A 14329-nucleotide genomic window follows, 5' to 3' on the forward strand; every position below is an offset into this window, starting at 1 on the left:
ATTTGTAGATTTGCAGGGGTCATTCTTAGAACAGGTCACTGCCGTAAAGCCATAAGGGCCTCCTAAAGATCCTGCTGTAATTACAGACTCATCCAAACGCAACCTCCCAAGGTGTCACCACATATCCTGCTAAGTGAACCAATCGTTTCACATAAACAAAAGCTATCGCCGTTCTTGCTCTTGCAAGAGCAACCGCTTCTTCGCTACCATAAAAATACATCCTACATCATAGGGACATTATTCCTCCTATCAAGTTCCACTGGCGCCTGTAAACACTTATACACAGAATTCTATTTGATTTAGTAAGAGTCAAATACTCAAATCGGCACACTAATATACACTAACCCGGGAATACGATGATTTTGTTGACGTATATCCTACGAATGTTTTCACGTATACAAAGATACAAAGCTTTTGAGGCGAGCTAACTCCGTCCTCAGTTTTGGATCCGTTTCTATACCATACGTTCTTCGCCCATCCTGGTCTTTCCTTCTCCCAGCCTTCTCTCATTGAGAAATACCACCTTTAAAGGTTTGTCGAAGTTAAATGTTAGCCCGCATATTTACCAAGGCCTCCCTCCATGGTCAGCCCTTACTACCAAGATTAGCGATACTCTGTGCCGTCATACCAATGTGGCCCTAACTTCTAATAAATAAATTCAAACGAAAAATTGTAAACACTATTATTTTTTTTGGAATTATTTGAAAATTTGCTCGAAAATTTTACGATAGTTTCTTATATATTCAAACTTTTGCTTTAAACAACTTGTTGACGATATTAAAATATAAAAGTTTTTTTAATTGGTTGCTTTTATTTCGCTTTTTTAATTTTGTAATATTTTTTATAAAGGAATTTGTTTAGATCTACAGCATTGAGCGTAAAGTTAAAAAATTCTTTTATTTTTTTATACTATTGAAAACAATTTAATTGCAATATACTCGTAGCAATAAAAAAAAAAAGAACTTTTTAGTAATTATTGCCTTTATAAAATTGTTTGAAATTACTTAATGAGCAACAAATTAACAGCAAGAGGTTTTAAAAATTCTATTTATTTATTTACTTTTTTCTGATATATTTTTCTTCTTTTGGTGTTCATTTCCTTTTTTTACTTAATTTTTTTGCTCCCTATTTTTTCTCAAAGGCAAAAATGCCTTGGTTTATTTAAACTAAACTTATTTTTTTGTTAACCAAATAGTCCTTGTTATTCATAAATTAAAAACACTTTAAAAAATTTTATGCGATACATAAAATATTGCAAAATCTAAAATTTATTCAAAAACTATGAAAGTATCAGAGAATTTTGTAATGTTTGTTTTACAAACTGAACAACACAATTTTTGTTCTGTTTTCTCAAGTATTATAAAAAAAAATATTTTGTATACGATTACATAAATGCGATTTTAAAAAATAAAAATTTTTTGTATGCCTAACCACATAATATGTTACAAAATTTTTCTATTTATAGCTAACAAAATTAAATTAAATTCCATAAACAATCTAAATTATAAGTAAAAGCAACCAGAAAAAAAAGCTACAAAAAAATTATAAAACGGGAGCTATGAAAGCAAAAAAAAAACATACTTTCATTCTTTTTTTTCACTAAAGTGTCAAAAATAAAGTTAAAAAAGGAGTGGTTGTGTCATTATAAATGCCATCATAATATTTAAAATATTTTTTGTCCAAAAAAAATATATGTATACCATATACCAATTCTATTAAAATATCGTATTCAATAATGGTAAAATAATATAATAGTAAAATAATACAGAGTGGCTCCAAAAAAGTATACTTACTATTATTCTGAACTCAATATTTAATTTTTAAATTAATGAATTATTTTTTTTAATTTAATAAAATATTTAGCACAAACATTGTTAAAAATTTTAACATAATGAAATATAGAAAGTAAATTTAGAAAGCAAAATTCGACTTACTACAGTTACATACTAAAATTTTGAATCAAATTACTTTCTTATTGTGAGATTTTGAATCAAATTACTTTCTTATATTCGAGAATAATAGATTCTTCTTCAGGAAGGTGGAGAAGCGCAAATCTTAAGAAGTTTTTTTGAATCGACTCAATCCTGTTAACATGAATGTTGTAATGAGGTGACCAAACTTCTTCAAATACTAATATATTGTTTATTTGATATTTTGAGTTTTTTATTCAATATCAGGAATACCTTCATCGTATACATAGAAATTTTAAGAAACACAAAATTACAAAATATATCGTTTTTGTGATTTCTATTAGAATTATTAATTTTCAACAAAATTCTTAAAAAATAATGAGCAAAAAATAAAATAACTAGCTGTCATTATAAATAAATTATTTTTTCCTTACCTGCCTTTGATTTTTTTTATTTCGAAGACCCTGTATATGGTGTTTATGAACTATACATACGATTTCTTGTATGAACCTTCCATTTTTTTTACTATAAATATACGTTTATATATTTTGTGTATATATATATATATATATATATATATATATATATATATATATATATATATATATATATATATATATATTATATATTCAAATAAATTATAGAAAAAAAGCAAAAAAAAAAATTGAATTAATGATGAATTTTTTTTATACATGACACGTTGTCAAAATAAATGTACAATAAAAGCAAAAAAAAACAGTATAAAACAAAAACCTACCACTAAATTCTATGTGGAATAAAAAACAAAAGAAGGACTGCCAAAGGACATTGTAACAATTATATTTGTTTCGCCTTTTAAAACATTGTTTACGTAATTGATTACAAATGTTAACTAATTATTTTCAATACATACATACACACTTATAAATTTTAGTTTTATTTTCATTTTTATTTTGATTTAATGTGTCTTTATTCAATTTGATTAGGTATATTATATGGAATTTTAATGAAATTGCGTTTTAAAGATAGTTTAACAACCTGCACATAAATTTCAAGAATAATAATTATTACATCGTCATAAAAAATATAAAAAATTCGATTTACGATTGTGTTGTAAAAATAGAAAACTATAAATACTTTTTTGTATTTTTTTATTTTTTGTGTTATTTTAAGTACGTCAATTTTGATTTGTGCTGAGAGGTAAATTTTGTGATTTTTAACAATTAATTTTGTGTTTTGATTGTATTTCATAAAGAATTCATTTAAAATTTTGGTTTAGGCATACTTATTTTAAAGAATCGGAATTACAAAACTACGGTCTATGGTTTGTTAATACCGTTTGTAAAATATGGACACAAACTGTGCCCCTAATCCGTTTTTATCGGCTATTAGCTATTAAATGGCTCATATTGAGTTTATATACTGTAATTGAATCACATTTCCGGCAATTAATATCGGATTGTACGAAAATTTAAAGACAGTTTAAAATTAGCCTGACACTGATATCGAAATTCTGATTTTATCACTAAATAAGAAAAAAATTGAATTTCTAAATATTTATGAAGAATTTTTCCGAAACTTTTCCTATCTTTTTCTTTTTCTAACTTTGACAGTTTTCAATTAACATGAACTCATATATAGCTATTCGTTATAATTAAATTTTATCATTTTCCAAAATTGTATTTATTTTACATTATTTATTTCTGGAATATTATTTTTTTTTTGTTTTAAATGCCTCTCTTTTTCTATTTCGTTCTGCTCTTCTAAATACATTATATTTAAATCGCACTTGAAATATTAATATTCTAAGAGTAGAAGTACATGAGGAAAATTTATTCTTCCTTAATGATGTCAATTTAAAAATACATGAATGTATTTTGAAAGCAAATGATTTCATGTTAAATTTCAATTTACAAAATGAGTACGCGTTATATGAAGAATATAAACGAGTAAGAAAGAAATCATATACATATATGTGTATATACATACGTACATGGTATTTTTTTTAAAATGTTGAAATTTTAAAGTTTTAGAACACTTTGATTGCTGTTGACTTTATTTCGAAAACTTTTCATTTATGTGCATATTTTTTAAGACGTTTGAAAAAATTTTAAGTATACCTACATATATACATACTTAAATTGAATATTGATAAAAGAGAACCAAAACAATTTTAGTTATTATTTGTATGCTCCGGCGCCAGTTGTTCCATTTGTAAAATCGTATATCAAACTGAGTTAATTTAACGTTGATTACTGTAACGGATCAAGTTTAAAGTGCCAAAATCAAAACACGAAAAACTTAACAAGAAAAAAATTATCCTTTAATAACATTAAGGATTAATGTTATATTTGTAATAATTACAAATATTTGTCGGGCTTAAAACTTTCTTAAATTTAATTTACAAAATAAATCGTAACCCTATGTATTTGTAATTTCCCCGTACTTTTTTAATTATCTGCAAATTATTTTATTAAGTTATGAATATTTTATACTAATTTATAAAAAAATTTCTATTTTTGCAATTTTAATTTAATATGATTACTTCTTACCTCGTATCACATCAAGTAGGTATATAATTAATTAATATTTTTCAAGAACCGAGTGTATGTAAACATAATTTATATATATATATTTCTACATTTAACCCATAAATCATGAAATAATATTAAGTAATATAAAAAAAATAATTTTTTTCATTTTAATAGAAAAAAAAACAAAAATTATTAAATAGAATTTTCAAATCCAAAAAATTTTCAAATAAAATTATTTGTATATTTCATGAATATATTTTTTGCAAAATAGTAAATTATTAGGCTGGAAAAGAAGAGAGAAAAAATAAAAATGTTTGTATAGTTTGTACGTAGATGGTATATATATGCATAATGGGTTATTCATTATCGATTTGAAATAAGGAAAATTTAATGATAAACCTTGTAGCACAATTTTATATAATTTGACAATTATGACATATTTTGATAAAATTATTTAAATTATTTTTGATAAAACTCATCAAAGTACAATAAAAATATTAATATAGAATCAGAGAGTATCGCATTCCTAAAAGCCCATTTAACAATAAATTTTCTGCTCAAATTAATATTCTAAAAGCTTTCCAATTTTTTGAGTGATAAAACAATCCAAACATTTATATTCTTTAACAGACTCCGCAAATGTACGTATACGTCAAATTTAGTGACATATCACATATTTGACACCTGTCACATAATATTTTCTCACGAAATTCGAAACTTATTACTTATTATGTAATTATCGAAAACTTAATGCACAAACATACATGTGTTTTTCTTCAAATGATTCACAATAATTTATTTTTATCGAAAACAAAAAAAAACATGTTTGTTCAAAAAAAGAAAAACATTCGCGGAAGCATTTTCATTACAAAAAAATAAAGTAAAATCTAGTGGTGTTTTTTAATGAGAATTTTCCATAAATCTTTAACGAGTCATGTTTTTTAAGAGTCTATTTGAATTTGTTTTAATGTACTTTATACATAGTATACAATTTTTAAATAGAACCATTTCAGATTCTACAACATTCTATTTTTCTTTTCTTTATTTGAAAAATTCACAAGAAAATACAAAAAAAAACGTAATCTTTAAAAAAATAAAATTTTTACACCATTAACAGAATTTATCATTTCAAATATTTTATGTACTATATTCACATTTAGAATATTAGAAGACATGTCATCTTCTCGGATAATGTCATGTATTATTTAGTAATTCAGTTATTCTTCACCATATTGTTTATAGTGTAGTGGAGGTGACGAAGAGTGTGTATTCACCTTTTATACTGGATGAAAAGGAAAATGTATTTTTTCTTTTTTTTTTCTTTTTTTTTTCTTTTGTACATGTTATTTTAATACAAATATAATTACGAACGTGAGAGAAATTTTTTATAAATTTGTGTGTTTGTGTAGTAATTTTAATTTTAAGGTCCTATAATAAATTTTATTTAAAAGGAAAATTTTTATAATTTAATGATTATATTTCATAATAAATTTTAGTATTATCATTAACAATTTGGTAATTGTGAGTAATGGAAGAATAAATTTAAGCATCACGTTCACATTATCTTATACCTCTTAATACGAGTGTATGTACCTATGTATATATAGAGTTACAAGTTAATATTTAAAGTTATAATTTAACATATTTTTTTGAAATTTTCAGTTGATTTGTGAGCATAAATAATATTTATGTATGTATATGTATGTATTTTTAAATACAATATTCAGAAATCAAAATACTTGAATATGTAATTCAAGTGGATTTTCACTAATAGACTAGAATTTGCAGACGACATAACCCTACTTGCCCACACACACAAGAGTAAAACTAAAAATATGAGAATTAACCCTCGAAATAATGATCCACTAAAAAACAACACACAAATAGAAGATGTTACTGAATTTAGCTCCTTTGGTAGCATAAATTTTACGAATAGAGATGCTGAAAAAGGCATGTAGAACCGTATGTAACTGATATTTAGGAGACTGGTCGGTTTGGAGACATCTGAGACTCTTGAGACATACTTAAAATCAGTGCTCTAATGGAAATTAGAGCCAAAGTGACTTATAAAGTAAAACTGCATATATAAATTTATATGTTATTTTGGCCAAGAATAATCGGGAACTCACAGATCTGGGAGATAACAGAGCAGGAACCTTTTGAGATCCAAATAAAATCTATATCGCTAGCCATAAAGTTATATGTATAATAAAGTGCTATTAGAAACACTTAATTAGTAATTACGTCATAATGCTAACATCGAAGCATTACATTAATTAGATCCTTTTTTTTTTTACCTACTTACGGTATATGAGAACTTTTAAGTATTCTGATATATCTACATATAAAATGACATGGTCTAAATAAATTAGTTTTTAGTGTGCGTTACAAGTTTTATACCCTATAAATATTTTGTGATTATGTTTTGTTGAAAACTCATATAGTCCTTGAATATTAAATTAAAAATACCTACGTGCATATTACATAATTATATTATATTTATTATCGATTATTAATAGTTGAATACAAGTAAATACACATATATACACATATTTGTTTGTATACATTATCGCAATTTAATAAATTAATTTATAAATAGGCATACAAAGAGATAATTTGAATATTAAACTTAGTTTAATATTATTAAAAAAGTTTAACAAAATTTATTTTTATCTTTAATCTTTTAAATAACATAATAATATAGTCATTATTAATATACATAATGTATTAATTTTATTATGAAAATATTGTAAACTTTTAGTTAAGTATACATAACATAAAAATGTATATATGATTATAGTTCAAATTAGATTGAAATGTGAAGAACAAAAACTATGTATAAGCTTTTTAATTTGTCATTTTATCAGATTAGAATATTTGATGCCTTGTACACAACATTTGAGTAGTTTTTTAATTTGTTAAAAACTTAAAAAACGCGACAAAGATAGGCAATTTTTACATGTTACCACGAAATAAAAATTTCTAATGGAAATTCTTTATAAATATTTAGTTATGATAAATTAGGCAAACGGAAATGACCTATCAGGGGTTCCTCTTCCGGTGTCAGGGTTCCGATGGATAATTTTAAGGGTTTGTATTGCATGGGCAGCTGTCGAGTGTTAATTTGATAGTGGCCGATGTGCCTTATTGTTGACCTAGTGTATGGCGTTTACGTGGGTTGCCGGGCGGGACAATCAAATGCATATTGAAATACTTATAATTTACATACTATACGTTATATGTTATACTCATATCTAATTCATAACCTCATAACAAATATATAGTTATTGATTTATATATAGTAGAAGTTTAACTACGATGTTGATTTAAACATCGGAATATAAAATTTGTGACTTACATTTGTATTCCTATATTATGATTTTATTATACCTATATTATAATAGTATTGTTGTAATATAATTCAAGTATTTTATCATTTAATTAATCAAATAAAATTAAATAATTTATACATAAAATTTATATAGTAAAATTATATACGTATATGCTATTAAAAATGTTCAATCTAACTTTAAATCAAAAAGAAATATTTTCAACAATAAAATGTAGTGATTTAGTGACAACGATAAAATAATTGAAAATTACAATAAAATTAAATTTGTTAAATAAAATTAAATTTTTATTCTTTAAAATCAAATAATATAAATAGTTTTGTTACATATTATAGAAGAATACATTCTTAAATACAAAAAAAAAAAATAATTTGAATTAAAAATTTTTATCATTAAATAATATTAAATATTTAAATTAAAAAATATTATGTATAATTAATCATATATAAAAATTAAAATATTTTTAATAGAAATTAATAAAATTATGAGTGATATTATAAATTATTTGCAATATAAAATGCAATTCATATTAATTTATTTAATTGAAACAAAGTGATAAGAAATTTCAATAAATATTCAAATATAATAATTAAATATTAAATTATATACGAAAAAATATTTAAAAAAAAATTATTTAAATAATTAGGGGTTGTGTTTTTTAATGAAATGTGTTGTGTTTTTTTTGCGTTGTTTATAACATTTAACCTTAAAAAATAATATAAAAATATAGTTAATAAATTAAGGCACTAATTTAAAAATAAAACTTGTATGTATATTCTATATATGCATATACATTCTTATTTTATAAAATTTATTTTGAAAATAATTTAAATTATAACTAATGAAATCATAATACCATGCTCCCAGAGCATAATAGAAAATCATTTAACGAAAGGAATAATCTTAATATTAATAAAATATCGCTTGAACCTATACATCAAACAATAGATACAACCGATACAACAGCAACTACAACAACTACAACAGTAACAGATCAATCGAATACAAATATAATTTATATAACATCAAGTATAAAAGAGGAAGTAGAAGATATTAAACAACAGCAACAGCAAAAATTACATGAAAAATTAACATCAGAATATTCAACAATAACAATATTATCACCAACCGATATAATACATACAACAAATGAAACTGTTGATTTGAATACAAATTTAGATAATTTAGGTAATACACCTAAAAAACAACATTCATTATTAAATACAAAAAATGGTATTAAAAAATCAAATAAAAAGTCAAAATTAAAAAAAAATAATAATAAAAAACAATTTAAATGTCATAAAATACCGTTAATATCATTTCAAGATAATTTCAATGAAACAAGATATCGTAGTGGACGTCGTATTAATGGTATACAATTGCCATTGCATCCATTGCAAATACTAGGTTGGATAATATTAATAATATTTGGTTTATCATCATTTATTGTTATAATACCAACATTTACAATTGAAATACAACAAATATTATATGGTCTATTAATTAGTTTATTTTTAATACATACAATATCACATATAACAGCATTATTATTAGATCCAGCTGATAAAGAATTACGTCGTTTACATCATAATGATCGTATTGTACCAGAATTTGATAGAACAAAACATTCACATGTAATTGAAAATGGTAGATGCCATTTATGTAACATTAAAACAACATGTAATAGAACAAAACATTGTTCTGTGTGTAATAAATGTGTTGGTAAATTTGATCATCATTGTAAATGGTTAAATCATTGTATTGGTGGTAGAAATTATGTTGCATTTCTAATGTGTGTTGTTAGTGCCGTGATAGCAACATTGGTCATATTGACCGCAGTTATAGCACAATTATTATTATATTTTTTTAATAAAAATTGGTTAAATATATGGTGGTTAAATAATAATACAAATAATAATGATACTGCAACATTATACAAATTAATAAATGATACTGAAACAATATCATCATCATTTATTGATGGTATACAACAATCAATTAAAAATGTATTTTATAATAATATTAACAATAATAATAATGATACAATAATTAATAATATAAATTTAAATCCCTTAGATGATATATCAATAACTGATTTATTTAATGAAACAAATTTATATTTTGATAATAATACAAAATTTTTATTAGAAACTGGTGATAATTTAACAGTATCCATACCAAAAACTGTATTAAAAACATTTGAAAATGTAACATCATCTGTTCCAACAAATGTTATTAATGGTATAACAAAAGCATCAAATGATAATTTACATAATACAGGTGGTATAAGTCCTTCAACAACAAGTGGTAGTTCAACAGTATCCACAACAACATCATCAGGTAATGAACAATCTGATACAATTAATTTATATAACGATGAGGGAATTAGTTTACATGATACAATATTTTTAATTTTTATTGGATTCATTGGTGTATTAGCAGCTGTAACAGCTGGTTTATTATTACATTTATGCTTCTTTCATATTTATATATCATTCTTAGGTTTAACAACCTATGAATATATAAGAAATCATCGTCAAAATAATAATGCTAAGTCAAATATTCCAAGTACAGCGCCACCTTCACAACAACAACATCATTCTCAACAATCATCAAATATATTAACTTCAACATCATTGGGAGATCAAAAGAATCCGTCCAAATTATTTTTCAGAAATTTTGATCCGCGAAATTCACAAATCTATTGTTGTTCCAATGTTAAACATTCAAATCTGTTAAATAATTTATATCATCGGCCTAATAAATTGCATTGCTGTGAAAGATCTAGAGAATATATTGATAGATCGACAATTTCGAGTGTACCGTCAACATCCAGAGAATATTATCAAAAATCATTAAGAACATATTATTTATGTTCATTGCTTGAGGAAACATCAAAATTGGAGCATGAACATCTTCAACATCATCATTATCAACAACATCAACAGCGTCAACAACAACAACAACAATATTTACAAAATGAACGATATTTCAATCAAAAAACATTTCATTGCTGCAGTCAATTTGATAAAAATGAAAATTATACAAAACAACATAATGATGATGTTGAAGAGCATACGCAACGAGCAATGCTGCATTTTAGTGAAAAATGTACATTTTGTTCATTTCATATAACACCATCACTTTATGATGATAATGATCGAAATACAACAACAACAACTATTGGTTTAACAAAATCTGATAATATAATAGCATCAACAACAACAACTACAACAAGAGAAGATAAACGTTGTTGTAATTTGAAAACCATTAAAAAACCACATAGATGGCGTCGTAAATGGAATTGTTGTTCAAATATACCAGATAGTCCAGATGTGCCGAACGATATTATCGCAACAATTTCAAATTCCCTACCATCTACAAATATTTCTGATAGATTAGAATTAAATAAAAATTCTATACATGTTATAAATGATCCAACACAAATTCCTCCACATTTTATTAGATCAAATAATGATAATAATGAATTAAGTATAGAACAGCAATTACAACATCAACAATATCATCATCATCATCATAATCAACAGCAGCAGCAACAACAGCAACAACAAAAAAATATAAAAATGCCAAATCGTTCTAAATTAATTCGTCCCTGGCCTGTTAAACGTTTTCGCCATATGTTACGTGTAATAGGTAGATATCGCCGTCCACATTGTCGACATACAACAAATAATACAAATAATTTAGGTAATATAACATCTATTAAACAAAATCAAGTACGTCCTGCAACAACAAATAATATAGGATCAACAACAACAACATCTGTTAATATATGTAATAATGATCATTCAATTTTAAATGATAATTGTCCAAGTTCTCATTGTAATTATTCTGATTCAAATACAAATGAAACAATAAATAATCGAAAAGATGATGTTTTTTATAGAAAATTAAATGAATTAACAATGCCAACTTTACCACCACCAACACGTCGTAAATTACCAAATCCAACTGATTTAGATGAATTAGCTGCAACATTAGGTTATGTAAATACATCCAGTTTAATTGATGAACAACAACAACAGCAATTAAAAAATGCATATAGACGTCAGAGACGTAAAAATTTATTACGTACAAGATCTCCAACATTATCACCAATACATGAATCTGGTTTATCAAATCCAACTTCACCACAACCATGTAGACATGGTTCATCCTCTTTATCTTCAATAAATGCATCAACAACAACAACAACAGCAATTTCAATAACTGATGCAACAGTAACGACAACAACAGCATCATCATCACCTTTAAAAAAAATTTCAAAAAATGGTTGTGGATTAAATAACAATAATAAAATGACTGATGTTGTAGTTTCTAATTTTAAATGATTATTTTAGTTACCTCATGTGGAAAAAATATTCTAAAATTGCAAACAGTTTTATTTTTTAATTAATTTTCTCTTTTTTTTATAAAAAATACTTTTTATTTATTATTAAAATTAATTTTCTATTCCTAATTTCAAATAAATCAATTTATTTTGACAATATTTTTATCATTTGTTGTTTACACATTAAAAAATAATTGAAAAATTTTGCGTCCGTTAAGTGCATTAGAAAAATTTGATAAAAAAATCAAAAAGAAAAGAATAAACAATAATTTAAGAATTTAAAATTGAATTGTTTTTAAAAAAGAAATCATAAATTAACATTAAATTTTATTTTATTTATTTCAAAATTCTTTACATGTACGAATTTATGTTAATTTCTACAAAATGATAAAATAATAGAAGATAAAATAGAAAAAAATCTGACATTTAACTTGGAAGTTTGACTAAACTTCGAAATTATAAAACTACATTCCACAAATTTTAACGTCATACAAAATCTTAATTCAAAGGTAGTAAGAAATTTTTCTATAAAATATTTTAGCATTTAAAAAAAAAACAATTAAAAACAATTTTTATTCCATCCCATTTGGCAAAATGCGCCTTTTCAAAAACAATGTTCAAATGATTAGACATTGAAATTTTATCTTTGTTCAAAAAGAGAAAAGAGATAGATTGTTATCTCATATTCATTTTACAATTCACAATAACAACTTTTGACATTTTTCCTTAAATTACGCCCTAAGATATGCAAAATTAGATAAAAACTTATGTACTCGTATTAATATTTTGTTTTTATTATTTTCCATTTCTATAGCTAGCTAAGTTTTTGTTTTCGAATTCATTTAAAATAAATAAATAATTTTTTTTAAACAGAATTTCAATTTGATATGAAATAAAATGTCAAAAGTTATTCTATATAGACATTCTAAATATTATGAATTAACAGTTTTAAAAAACGTTCGCTTTGTTTATGTTTATAAACCAATACTGCTATAGATATAAGATATAAGTTATTCTTTGTTTTATTTATTGATTCCTAGATACATTTCTTATATTCGATCTTAAATTAAATTGAAAAAAAAACAATGAAAATTTATTTATAAAACAAGATGTAAAAGTTTTGGTAAAGGTACCATTGTTTTTGCTCTACTGCTTTTGTCGTAGGTAAAGAGCTCGCATTTTAAAATAATTTTTAATATGTATAAAAATATAGGAATAAATTTCTCTTCACTAGTATAATTAAAATTTTATTTTTTAAAATTTAAGGGAAATATTTTAAAAACTAAAATAAAAGTCATAAATATTTATATATGTATATGGATAATTTGGAATTTCAAATATTATGTAAAATAAATTTTTCTTTTAAATATTTGGTGTGAATTATAATTGCGAAAAAATTTTCATGTTTCTATGGCGATATTCCAACCTATAAGGCTTAAGTTTTACTAAAATATTTGCGACACATACTATTCTTCCCCTTAATTATATCTAGAATAACAATGTTCATACACATAATGTACATACATATATAAATTTGAATATGAAAAGGAATTCATAAATGTAATTTATTTGATTTTTTTTAATGATATTCTTTACAAAAAATCATTAAAAGTCGATTGAATCCATATTCAGAATTGTTGATAACGCGTCTAAAGTGTAAATAAAAAATAGTTGAGTTTAATAAATGGTTTAAAAAGTATAGCACATTTGAGTGAATTTAATAATTTTTTAAAAATTAATTGTTTTAAAAGCAATATTTTATATTAAAATAATTTTCATCACTGATCATTTTCATGTTTACGAGAAAATTACTCTTATCAAATTGTTTATTATAGATCTGTTAAAATATTAATTTAAACAGAGATATAGGGGTTTAGGTCTCAGATAAACTGATTTTAATATATAAAATTATATAACACTTATATGGAATAATTATTTTGTTTTATTTATATTTGCACATATGTATGTATGTACACATATGATTTAACGGCAGAAAAGGAAAGCTGGTTTTTCTCTACTTTTATGGAATTCAAGTAATGTTTGTGCTTTCGGCACAACAAGTTACCCATTTCATTCGTTGTTACATTACTTATAACCTTTTATACTAAATAGAATTGGCGGAAGGGAGGCCAGACCGAATAAAACTAAAAAAGAATATTTTTTCCCTCAATTTTATTGCAAATGTGCGCACAAAAATTTAAAACT

The 14329-nt window shown here is 23.9% G+C and overlaps 2 protein-coding genes across 3 annotated transcripts in view; both read left to right on the plus strand.

The window, feature by feature from the left end:
* The window catches only part of LOC129608284 (tRNA-dihydrouridine(16/17) synthase [NAD(P)(+)]-like), a 55465-nt gene that overhangs the window by 19096 nt on the left and 22040 nt on the right, over positions 1–14329 (plus strand). The window contains exon 1 of one of the 2 annotated variants that reach the window (XM_055519685.1): positions 10004–10113. The exons of the other annotated variant lie outside the window; for it this stretch is intronic. The gene's annotated coding sequence lies outside the window, so the exon portion shown is untranslated. Of the gene's footprint in view, positions 1–10003; positions 10114–14329 lie in introns of those variants that run through there. 2 annotated transcript variants of the gene reach the window in all.
* Positions 8494–12133, plus strand: LOC129608283 (GATA zinc finger domain-containing protein 14). Its single transcript, XM_055519684.1, has one exon. It carries the CDS (start codon positions 8631–8633, stop codon positions 12123–12125), a length of 3495 nt encoding a protein of 1164 aa, XP_055375659.1. The 5' UTR covers positions 8494–8630; the 3' UTR covers positions 12126–12133.

The sequence above is a fragment of the Condylostylus longicornis genome, unplaced genomic scaffold (assembly GCF_029603195.1).
Source record: "Condylostylus longicornis isolate FDR11 unplaced genomic scaffold, ASM2960319v2 ptg000031l, whole genome shotgun sequence".
NCBI lineage: Eukaryota > Metazoa > Arthropoda > Insecta > Diptera > Dolichopodidae > Condylostylus > Condylostylus longicornis.

Coding starts and splice junctions, on each gene's coding strand:
- LOC129608283 (XM_055519684.1), top strand. CDS start 8,631: ATGCTCCCAGAGCATAATAGAAAATCATTTAACGAAAGGAATAATCTT.